The sequence below is a fragment of the Penaeus vannamei genome, chromosome 4 (genome assembly GCF_042767895.1).
Source record: "Penaeus vannamei isolate JL-2024 chromosome 4, ASM4276789v1, whole genome shotgun sequence".
NCBI classification, from domain to species: domain Eukaryota; kingdom Metazoa; phylum Arthropoda; class Malacostraca; order Decapoda; family Penaeidae; genus Penaeus; species Penaeus vannamei.
This window is the reverse complement of record NC_091552.1, coordinates 2,397,682-2,409,717: the sequence shown is the minus strand read 5'-3', so window position 1 is coordinate 2,409,717 and position 12,036 is coordinate 2,397,682. Positions and strand designations below refer to the sequence as shown.

At 36.4% G+C, this 12,036-nt stretch overlaps 3 protein-coding genes across 3 annotated transcripts; all 3 read right to left on the bottom strand.

Moving 5' to 3' along the window:
* Window positions 1-2,196: 2,196 nt before the first annotated feature.
* Window positions 2,197-3,264, bottom strand: LOC138861327 (cuticle protein 19-like). Its single transcript, XM_070120337.1, has 2 exons — window positions 3,229-3,264; window positions 2,197-2,799 (listed from the first exon to the last, which is right to left on the bottom strand). Exons 1-2 carry the CDS (start codon window positions 3,238-3,240, stop codon window positions 2,434-2,436), a joined length of 378 nt encoding a protein of 125 aa, XP_069976438.1. The 5' UTR covers window positions 3,241-3,264; the 3' UTR covers window positions 2,197-2,433.
* A 2,474-nt stretch (window positions 3,265-5,738) lies between these two features.
* On the bottom strand, window positions 5,739-6,668 carry LOC113817959 (pro-resilin-like). Its single transcript, XM_027370074.2, has 2 exons — window positions 6,633-6,668; window positions 5,739-6,207 (listed from the first exon to the last, which is right to left on the bottom strand). The coding sequence occupies exons 1-2, from the start codon at window positions 6,642-6,644 to the stop codon at window positions 5,842-5,844; spliced, it is 378 nt and encodes a 125-aa protein (XP_027225875.2). The 5' UTR covers window positions 6,645-6,668; the 3' UTR covers window positions 5,739-5,841.
* A 2,416-nt stretch (window positions 6,669-9,084) lies between these two features.
* Window positions 9,085-10,432, bottom strand: LOC138861549 (cuticle protein 19-like). The gene is made up of 2 exons (XM_070121313.1): window positions 10,421-10,432; window positions 9,085-9,987 (listed from the first exon to the last, which is right to left on the bottom strand). The coding sequence occupies exons 1-2, from the start codon at window positions 10,430-10,432 to the stop codon at window positions 9,622-9,624; spliced, it is 378 nt and encodes a 125-aa protein (XP_069977414.1). The 3' UTR covers window positions 9,085-9,621.
* Between the last annotated feature and the right edge of the window lie 1,604 nt (window positions 10,433-12,036).

Sequence of the window (12,036 nt, the reverse complement as noted above, 5' to 3'; positions counted from 1 at the left end):
GACATATGAGTAACTAATGATGTAAAACAATTAAAGAAAAAAAAAGTGGTAATGAATAGCAAGTATTACGGTGTCATTATATTGACAGGTATATACCGGTTCTCACACATCCTGCGGTTAAGGTGGTTGTTTAAAGACAAGGAAAAGCGTAATTTATACGTAAGGGCGGCGAGTAGTAGTAGTAGTAGTAGTAGTAGTAGTAGTAGTAGTAGTAGTAGGAGGAGGAGGAAGAAGAGGAGGAAGAGGAGGAAAGGGAGAAGGAAGAAGAGGAGGAGGAGAAGGAAGAAGAGGAGGAGGAGAGGGAAGAGGAATAGCAGTAGGAAGAGTAGGAAAAAGAGGAGGGAGAAGAGGAGGAGGAGAGGGAGGAGGAAGAGGAGGAAGAGGGATAGGAGGAAAAGGAGGAGAAGGAGGAGGAGTAACAGCAGCAGGAGGAGCAGAAGCAGGAGTAGGGGTGGGAGTAGAACAAAGAGAAGAAAAAGAAGAAAGATACTCCTTGAGCTGACCATTGGTTTTGTTAATATTAAGTAGATAGTAAATAATAATGAAAAAAAAACTTGAGAGTAAAGAGAATGTCATTTTTTTGTTCCTAAATGAATGCCTCTCCGGTATAATCAGCGCGAGGTAACCTTCCGTGGGGATATGTCTAAATATTTCCCCTCGGTTATATTCTTACAATGACGATATTCATTTGCTTCGTTGTCTTATCTGCCCCTCTCTCTCCCCCTCTTTATCCATTGGTGTGTCTATCTCTGCTTACTCCCCCCTCACTCTCTCTCTTTTAATGTTAATTCTGATTAATTAAGTTAATTAGTTGATTGGTTTTATTTTATTGATGTATTATAAACTGAACCGGATAGTTAATACAAGCAGACCTTAAAGTTATTAAAAATACGTACAATACATTGAAATCAGGTTCGTTACATTTAGGTAGATAGGTATGTATATACATGCACAGTATACATACAGTATATATACAATATATATATATATATATATATATATACACATATACATATATATGCATGTATGTATATATACATTATATACATATACTACATATATATATACACAAGTGTGCGTGTGTAAGAAATTGTGGTTATACATGTATGTACACATATGGTTATATATGTATGTAATGTTAGTTCAGGAAAATCAGAACTTTACGCGGTGTCGTATCCTTTATTGGTTCGATCTGTGAAAATAAAGTTCATGGAATTCCTAAGTAAAGCAAAACGGAGGTACAGAGTCAAGAAAAATCAATATGGCAATGTGATAAAAAGATCAAACCAAATGTTCAACAACCACAATAAATAAAAAATTTACATAATTAAAATTACATAATTTTAAATGTACATAATGTAAATGTACATAATGAAAATGTACATAATGAAAATGTACATAATGAAAATGTACATAATTCAGCAACCACAATAAGTAAAAAACTCATATGGCCATACTAGCCTTTACATTTCAATTAACAGAAGACCCAGAACGGCGCTCGGTCAACATGTCCAAATGAAGCAACGGGAAAGCTGGAAAAGATTGTAACATTAATCTTAATCACTTAAGAGTACCAATAGTACGGCAAACCAAAGGACTCCCTTATGACTTTTTTATTATATCAAGACAATAGCATATATATATATATATATATATATATATATATATATATATATATATAATAATAATAATAATAATAATAATAATAATAATAATAATAATAATAAAATAAAAAGGTAGAATGCACTATTAACAGACTATTGTGTTTGTAGACAAGACGAATTATGTGGGAACTATGTCTTCAATGAGATATCCGACTTTTTTTTTTTCGCAATATCCAGTATACAGTAATGATTGCTCTTCTGGCCAAGTTTTCCCCTTCATTACACTATCTCGTTCTTCCAAGAGAAAGAGAGATGTTTTGAATATGCAAACACAAATTAAACATGTGATAAACACTTTATCCAATTTAAATATAAATTTCAGAATAACTCTTATTTCCTTCTCTGATTGGATGTCCCCCTACCACTATTCGGAGGTCCAGGCCACCGCCCCTTCGGCCTCCCCCTTTGCAAACACACGCACGCACATGCACATAATTTGACTGATTAATACTGGATAATCTTTAGATTATATATGTATATCTATATTCTTTATTGAGTATTCTACAAATTCTTTGGACATCTTTTACCCAAACTAATTTATATTATCGACAGAGGAGCTTCGCAGCCATTACATATCTGGGTGACGGACTGCTGAAAATTAAATCCCTTCCTTTCTGTCTGTCCAGCGAAACGAGGCAGAAAACGACTTTTAGCAATGACAAAAATATTTATTATGTATAAGCTAATTCATTATAGGTTGCTACCTTGTAATTTGTTTTGCATATCCTATTTAAAAAGATCCGAGATCAATAAATATCGGTTGTTTTCCTTAACCGTAGGAGGGAGTGGGTGGCTTGTAGGATGGCTGGGGAGTCCCATAGGAGGCCTTTGGGGTGGGGTACTGAGCCTGTCCCTCGTAGGTCACATCAGCCACGTAACCGGAGTCTCCGTTGACGGTGTAAGTGACCTTCTGCAGACGACCGTCGGGAAGAAGGACGTAGTAGGATCCCTGTGTGTGGTCGCCATCACGGGCTTCCTGGTGTCCGAAGTCGTTGCCAGATGCTGGGTCGTTGACGGCGTAGTTGAAGTCGTACTTGGCGGGTGCATAAGAGGGTGTAGGAGAAGGGTATCCATACGTAGGATGACTATCAGGAAGGGCAATGGCGGCGACCACAAGGGCGGCCAGTGCAAATGCCTATAGTGGAAGAGTGTGCAATATTATTTGCTTTATAGGGCAGGCCTACAATCAATGTTTTAGTGGTATTTAGAAGGCCGAATGTTGTTAAACACCCTATTCCATAAGAAAAACTCTTCAAAAATGAAAAAAAGATAAAGAAACTTCTTTTACAAAATAACAGAATTAAAGCTCCTCTCTTAGGCCGCAATTTACTTAAATGGACTCCTCGTACAACCGTATACTTAATTATTTAATCATAGAAAGATACTAACTTTTAAATATAGAAAACGAAAATAAATAGAGAACAAAAGTAGAATTAATGTATGTAAAAGTAGGATTTCGTGTATATAGTGTAAATCTACCGTACAATTGAATTATTTGTCATACAGAGTAAAATATCCGACCTTGCATTTAGCACTATCCATTAGGCATAAAACATCCACATACCTTGAATGCCATGTCGTCAGGTGCGATATGATGAGACTGCAGAGAGACTGACGACGAGAGAAAAAATGCTTTCTTTTATACATCTATTCACGAATGACTCCGCCCCTTCGGTAACGTCAAGAATCAGCATTAAAGTAAGTTTACCTTGATTCTTCTTCCAGCCAGGTTTCCCTCTGTGATATTACACAAACTTTTTTATTTTTTATTTTATTATTATCATTATCATTATCATTATCATTATCATTATCATTATCATTATCATTATCATTATCATTATCATTATCATTATCATTATCATTATCATTATCATTATCATTATCATTATTATTATTATTATTATTATTATTTAGGGGGGTCAAATTATACATTCATAAAAAAAAAAACATTTACAATTCACGAGACATATGAGTAACTAATGATGTAAAACAATTAAAGAAAAAAAAGTGGTAATGAATAGCAAGTATTACGGTGTCATAATATTGACAGGTATATACCGGTTCTCACACATCCTGCGGTTAAGGTGGTTGTTTAAATACAAGGAAAAGCGTAATTTATACGTAACGGCGGCGAGTAGTAGTAGTAGTAGTTGGAGGAGGAAGAGGAGGAAAGGGAGGAGGAAGAGGAGGAAAGGGAGGAGGAAGATGAGGAGGAGGAGGAGGAGGAGAAGGAAGAAGAGGAGGAGGAAAGGGAAGAGGAAGAGTAGTAGGAAGAGTAGGAAGAAGAGGAAGAAGAGGAGGAGAAGGAGGAAGAAGAAGGGGGGGAAAAAGATGAGGAAAAAGTGGAGGGAGAGGAAGAGGAGGTGAAGGAGGAGGAGAGGGAGGAGGAAGAGGAGGAGGAGGAAGAGGAGGAAGAGGAATAGGAGGAAAAGGAGGAGAAGGAGGAGGAGTAACAGCAGCAGGAGGAGCAGGAGCAGGAGTAGGGGTGGGAGGAGGAGTAGGAGTAGAAGAAAGAGAAGAAAAAGAAGAAAGATACTCCTTGAGCTGACCATTGGTTTTGTTAATATTAAGTAGATAGTAAATAATAATAAAAAACAAACAAACTTGAGAGTAAAGAGAATGTCATTTTTTTGTTCCTAAATGAATACCTCTCCGGTATAATCAGTGCGAGGTAACCTTCAGTGGGGATATGTCTAAATATTTCCCCTCGGTTGTGTTCTTACAATGACGATATTCATTTGCTTCGTTGTCTTATCTGCCCCTCTCTCTCCTTCCTCTTTATCCATTGGTGTGTCTATCTCTGCTTACTCCCCCCTCACTCTCTCTCTTTTAATGTTAATTCTGATTAATTAAGTTAATTAGTTGATTGGTTTTATTTTATTGATGTATTATAAACTGAACTGGATAGTTAATACAAGCAGACCTTAAAGTTATTAAAAAAACGTAAAATACATTGAAATCAGGTTCGTTACATTTAGGTAGATAGCTATGTATATACATGCACAGTATACATACAGTATATATACAATATATATATATATATATATATATATATATATATATATATATATATATACACATATACATATATATGCATGTATGTATATATACATTATATACATATACTACATATATATATATACACAAGTGTGCGTGTGTAAGAAATTGTGGTTATACATGTATGTACACATATGGTTATATATGTATGTAATGTTAGTTCAGGGAAATCAAAACTTTACGCGGTGTCGTATCCTTCATTGGTTCGATCTGTGAAAATAAACTTCATGGAATTCCTAAATAAAGCAAAACGGAGGTACAATGTCAAGAAAAATCAATATGACAATGCGAAAAAGAGATCAAACCAAATGAAAATGTACATAATTCAGCAACCACAATAAATAAAAAACTCACAACATGGCCGCACTAACTTTTACATTTCAATAAACAGAAGACCCAGAACGGCGCTCAGTCAACATGTCCATATGAAGCAACGGGAAAGCTGGAAAAGATTGTAACATTAATCTTAATCACTTAAGAGTACCAATATTACGGCAAGCCAACGTCCCCTAATGACTATTTAATTTCATCAAGACAACAGTAATGGTTGCTCTTCTGGTTAAGTTTTCCCCTTTATTACACTATCGCGTTTTTTCATGTTTATTTTGAAATTATATTCATAAAAGAAAATCACAATTTATGAAACACATTCACGAGACGTATAAGTAACTAGTGATATCAAAAAGAGATGGGAACAAAGGGTAATGGATAATTAAGATGTCAATGGTATTGTATTAAGATGTCATGGTATTGACAAATTTATACAGGATATAAATTATGCAGATGTAAGGTGCATCATTTTAGCATGAAGATTAACACCTGTTTAGCTAAATCTTTCTCTCTCGAAAATATACATGATTTTTCATTACAGTATAGTAGTCTACAAATTCTTGACATCGAAAGTGAAGCTTCGCAGCCATTACATATCTGGGTGACGGACTGCTGAAAATTAAATCCCTTCCTTTCTGTCTGTCCAGCGAAACGAGGCATAAAACGACTTTTAGCAATGGAAAAAATATCTATTAAGCATAAGCTAATTCATTATAGGTTGCTACCTTGAAATTTGTTTTGCATATCCTATTTACAAAGATCCGAGATCAATAAATATCGGTTGTTTTCCTTAACCGTAGGAGGGAGTGGGTGGCTTGTAGGATGGCTGGGGGGTCCCATAGGAGGCCTTTGGGGTGGGGTACTGAGCCTCTCCCTCGTAGGTCACGTCAGCCACGTAACCGGAGTCTCCGTTCACATTGTAGGTGACCTTCTGCAGACGACCGTCGGGAAGAAGGACGTAGTAGGATCCCTGTGTGTTGTCGCCATCACGGGCTTCCTGGTGTCCGAAGTCGTTGCCAGATGGTGGGTCGTTGACGGCGTAGTTGAAGTCGTACTTGGCGGGTGCATAAGAGGGTGTAGGAGAAGGGTATCCATACGTAGGATGACTATCAGGAAGAGCAATGGCGGCGACCACAAGGGCGGCCAGTGCAAATGCCTATAGTGGAAGAGTGTGCAATATTATTTGCTTTATAGGGTAGGCCTACAATCAATGTTTTAGTGGTATTTAGAAGGCCGAATGCTGTTGAACACCCTATTCCATAAGAAAAGCTCTTCAAAAATGAAAAAAAGATAAAGAAACTTCTTTTACAAAGTAACAGAATTAAAGCTCCTCTCTTGGGCCGCAATTTGTTTAAATGGACTCCTCGTACAACCGTATACTTAATTATTCAATCATAGAAAGATACTTTTAAATGTAGAAAACGAAAATAAATAAAGAACAAAAGTAGAATTAATGTATGTAAAAGTAGAATTTCGTGTATATAGTGTAAATCTACCGCACAATTGAATCATTTGTGATACATAGTAAGATATCCGACCTTGCATTTAGCACTATCCATTAGGCATAAAACATCCACATACCTTGAATGCCATGTCGTCAGGTGCGATATGATGAGACTGCAGAGAGACTGACGACGAGAGAAAAAATGCTTTCTTTTATACATCTATTCACGAATGACTCCGCCCCTTCGGTAACGTCAAGAATCAGCATTAAAGTAAGTTTACCTTGATTCTTCTTCCAGCCAGGTTTCCCTCTGTGATATTACACAAACTTTTTTATTTTTTATTTTATTATCATTATCATTATCATTATCATTATCATTATCATTATCATTATCATTATCATTATCATTATCATTATCATTATCATTATCATTATCATTATCATTATTATTATTATTATTATTTAGGGGGGTCAAATTATATATTCATAAAAAAACATTTACAATTCACGAGACATATGAGTAACTAATGATGTAAAACAATTAAAGAAAAAAAGTGGTAATGAATAGCAAGTATTACGGTGTCATAATATTGACAGGTATATACCGGTTCTCACACTGCGGTTAAGGTGGTTGTTTAAATACAAGGAAAAGCGTAATTTATACGTAACGGCGGCGAGTAGTAGTAGTAGTAGTTGGAGGAGGAGGAAGAGGAGGAAGAGGAGGAGGAAGAAGAGGAGGAGGAGGAGGAAAAGGAAGAAGAGGAGGAGGAAAGGGAGGAGGAAGAGTAGTAGGAAGAAGAGGAGGAGAAGGAGGAAGAAGAGGAAAAAGAGGAGGGAGAGGAGGAGGAGGAGAGAGAGGAGAAAGAAGAGGAGGAGGAAAAAGAGGAGGAAAAGGAAGAAGAGGAGGAGGAAAGGGAGGAGGAAGAGTAGTAGGAAGAAGAGGAGAAGGAGGAAGAAGAGGAGGAAAAAGAGGAGGGAGAGGAGGAGGAGGTGAAGGAGGAGGAGAGGGAGGAGGAAGAGGAGGAAAAGGAGGAGAAGGAGGAGGAGTAACAGCAGCAGTAGGAGCAGGAGCAGGAGTAGGGGTGGGAGGAGGAGTAGGAGTAGAAGAAAGAGAAGAAAAAGAAGAAAGATACTCCTTGGGATGATTATTGGTTTTGTTAATATTAAGTAGATAGTAAATAATAAAAAAAAAAAACGAGAGTAAAGAGAATGTCATTTTTTTGTTCCTAAATGAATACCTCTCCGGTATAATCAGAGCGAGGTAACCTTTCGTGGGGATACGTCTAAAAATTTCCCCTCGGTTATATTCTTACAATGACGATATTCATTTGCTTCGTTGTCATATCTGCCCCTCTCTCTCCCTCCTTTTTATCCATCGGTGTGTCTATCTCTGCTTACTCCCCCCTCACTCTCTCTCTTTTAGTGATGTTAATTTTGATTAATTAAGTTAATTAGTTGATTGGTTTTATTTTATTGATGTATTATAAACTGAACTGGATAGTTAATACAAGCAGACCTTAAAGTTATTAAAAATACGTAAAATACATTGAAATCAGGTTCGTTACATTTAGGTAGATAGGTATGTATCTACATGCACAGTATACATACAGTATATATACAATATATATATATATATATATATATATATATATATATATATATATATATATATATATATATATATATACATATACATATGTATGCACGTATGTATATATACATTATATACATATAATACATATATATACACAAGTGTGCGTGTGTAAGAAATTGTGGTTATACATGTATGTACATATATGGTTCTATATGTATGTAATGTTAGTTCAGGAAAATCAGAACTTTATGCGGTGTCGTATCCTTTATTGGTTCGATCTGTGAAAATAAACTTCATGGAATTCCTAAATAAAGCAAAACGGAGGTACAATGTCAAGAAAAATCAATATGGCAATGTGAAAAAAAGATCAAACCAAATGTTCAACAACCACAATAAATAAAAAATTTACATAATTAAAATTACATAATTTTAAATGTAAATAATGTAAATGTACATAATGAAAATGTACATAATGAAAATGTACATAATCCAGCAACCACAATAAGCAAAAAACTCATATGGCCATACTAGCCTTTACATTTCAATTAACAGAAGACCCAGAACGGCGCTCGGCCAACACGTCCATATGATGCAACGGGAAAGCTGGAAAAGATTGTAACATTAATCTTAATCACTTAAGAGTACCAAAAGTACGGGAAGCCAAAGGACTCCCCTTATGACTTTCCAATTATATCAAGACAATAGCATATATATATATATATATATATATATATATATATATATATATATATATATATATATATATATATATATAATAATAATAATAATAATAATAATAATAATAATAATAATAAGATATAAAGGTAGAATGCACTATTAATAGACTATTGTGTTTGTAGACAAGACGAATTATGTGGGAATTATGTCTACAGCCGAATGAGATATCCGATCCCCCCCCCCCCCACAATATCCAGTATACAGTAATGATTGCTCTCCTGGCCAAGTTTTCCCCTTCATTACACTATCGCGTTCTTCCACGAGAAAGAGAGATGTTTTGAATATGCAAACACAAATTAAACATGTGATAAACACTTTATCCAATTTAAATATAAATTTCAAAATAACTCTTATTTCCTTCTCTGATTGGATGTCCCCCTACCACTATTCGGAGGTCCAGGCCACCGCCCCTTCGGCCTCCCCCTTTGCAAACACGCGCACGCACATGCACATAATTTATTTTGACCGATTAATGCTGGATAGTCTTTAGATTATATATGTATATCTATATTCTTTATTGAGTATTCTACAAATTCTTTGGACATCTTTTACCCAAACTAATTTATATTATCGACAGAGGAGCTTCGCAGACACTACATATCTGGGTGACGGACTGCTGAAAATTAAATCCCTTCCTTTCTATCTGTCCAGCGAAACGAGGCATAAAACGACTTTTAGCAATGGCAAAAATATTTATTAAGCATAAGCTAATTCATTATAGGTTGCTACCTTGAAATTTGTTTTGCATATCCTATTTACAAAGATCCGAGATCAATAAATATCGGTTGTTTTCCTTAACCGTAGGAGGGAGTGGGTGGCTTGTAGGATGGCTGGGGAGTCCCATAGGAGGCCTTTGGGGTGGGGTACTGAGCCTGTCCCTCGTAGGTCACATCAGCCACGTAACCGGAGTCTCCGCTGACGGTATAGGTGACCTTCTGCAGACGACCGTCGGGAAGAAGGACGTAGTAGGATCCCTGTGTGTGGTCGCCATCACGGGCTTCCTGGTGTCCGAAGTCGTTGCCAGATGGTGGGTCGTTGACGGCGTAGTTGAAGTCGTACTTTGCGGGTGCGTAAGAGGGTGTGGGAGGAGAGTAGCCATAGATAGGCGGGCTATCTGGACGGGCGATGGCGACGACCACAAGGGCGGCCAGTGCAAATGCCTATAGTGGAAGAGTGTGCAATATTATTTGTTTTATAGGGTAGGCCTACAATCAATGTTTTAGTGGTATTTAGAAGGCCGAATGCTGTTGAACACCCTATTCCATAAGAAAAGCTCTTTAAAAATGAAAAAAAAGATAAAGAAACTTCTTTTACAAAGTAACAGAATTAAAGCTCCTCTCTTAGGCCGCAATTTGTTTAAATGGACTCCTCGTACAACCGTATATTTAATTATTATTTAATCATAGAAAGATACTAACATTAAAATATAGTAAACGAGAATAAGTAAAGAACAAAAGTAGAATCAATGTATGTAAAAGTAGAATTTCGTGTATATAGTGTAAATCTACCGCACAATTGAATTATTTGTCATACAGAGTAAGATATCCGATCTTGCATTTAGCACTATCCATTAGGCATAAAACATCCACATACCTTGAATGCCATGTCGTCAGGTGCGATATGATGAGACTGCAGAGAGACTGACGACGAGAGAAAAAAATGCTTTCTTTTATACATCTATTCACGAATGACTCCGCCCCTTCAGTAACGTCAAGACTCAGCATTAAAGTAAGTTTACCTTGATTCTTCTTCCAGCCAGGTTTCCCTCTGTGATATTACACAAACTTTTTTATTTTTTATTTTATTATTATTATTATTATTATTATTATCATTATCATTATCATTATCATTATCATTATCATTATCATTATCGTCATCATCATCATCATCATCATCATCATTATTATTATTATTATTTAGGGGGGTCAAATTATATATTCATAAAAATATTTACAATTCACGAGACATATGAGTAACTAATGATGTAAAATAATTAAAGAAAAAAAGTGGTAATGAATAGCAAGTATTACGGTGTCATTATATTGACAGGTATATACCGGTTCTCACACATCCTGCGGTTAAGGTGGTTGTTTAAATACAAGGAAAAGCGTAATTTATACGTAAGGGCGGCGAGTAGTAGTAGTAGTAGTAGTAGGAGGAGGAGGAAGAGGAGGAGGAAGAGGAGGAGGAAGAGGAGGAAAGGGAGGAGGAAGAAGAAGAGGAGGAGGAGGAGGAGGAGAAGGAAGAAGAAGAGGAGGAGGAGGAGGAGAAGGAAGAAGAGGAGGAGGAAAGGGAAGAGGAATAGCAGTAGGAAAAGTAGGAAGATGAGGAAGAAGAGGAGGAGAAGGGGGAAGAAGAGGAGGAAAAAGAGGAGGGAAACGAGGAGAAGGGGAAGGAGGAGGAAGATGGGGAGGAGGAAGAGGAGGAAGAGGAATAGGAGGAAAAGGAGGAGAAGGAGGAGGAGTAACAGCAGCAGCAGGAGCAGGAGCAGGAGTAGGGGTGGGAGGAGTAGTAGGAGTAGAAGAAAGAGAAGAAAAAGAAGAAAGATACTCCTTGGGCTGATTATTGGTTTTGTTAATATCAAGTAGATAGTAAATAATAATAATAATAATAATAATAATAATAATAATAAAATGAGAGTAAAGAGAATGTCATTTTTTTGTTCCTAAATGAATACCTCTCCGGTATAATCAGAGCGAGGTAACCTTCCGTGGGGATATGTCTAGATATTTCCCCTCGGTTATATTCTTACAATGACGATATTCATTTGCTTCGTCGTCTTATATGCCCCCCTCTCTCTCCCCCCTCTTTATCCATTGGTTTGTCTGTCTGTCTCTCTATCTCTGCTTAATCTGCCCCTCTCTCTCCCCCCTCTTTATCCATTGGTTTGTCTGTCTGTCTCTCTATCTCTGCTTATTCCCCCTCACACGCATTCTCTCTTTCGTTTAGTGATGTTAATTTTGATTAATTAGTTGATTGGTTTCATCTTTTTGATGTATTATAAACTGAACTGAAGAGTTAATACAAACGGATGATAAAGCTATTAAAAATGCGTAAAATACATTGAAATCAGGTTCGTTACATTTAGATAGATAGGCATGTATATACATGCACAGTATAAATACAGTATATCTATCTATCTATCTATCTATCTATATACACACACACACACACACACACACACACACACACACACACACACACACACA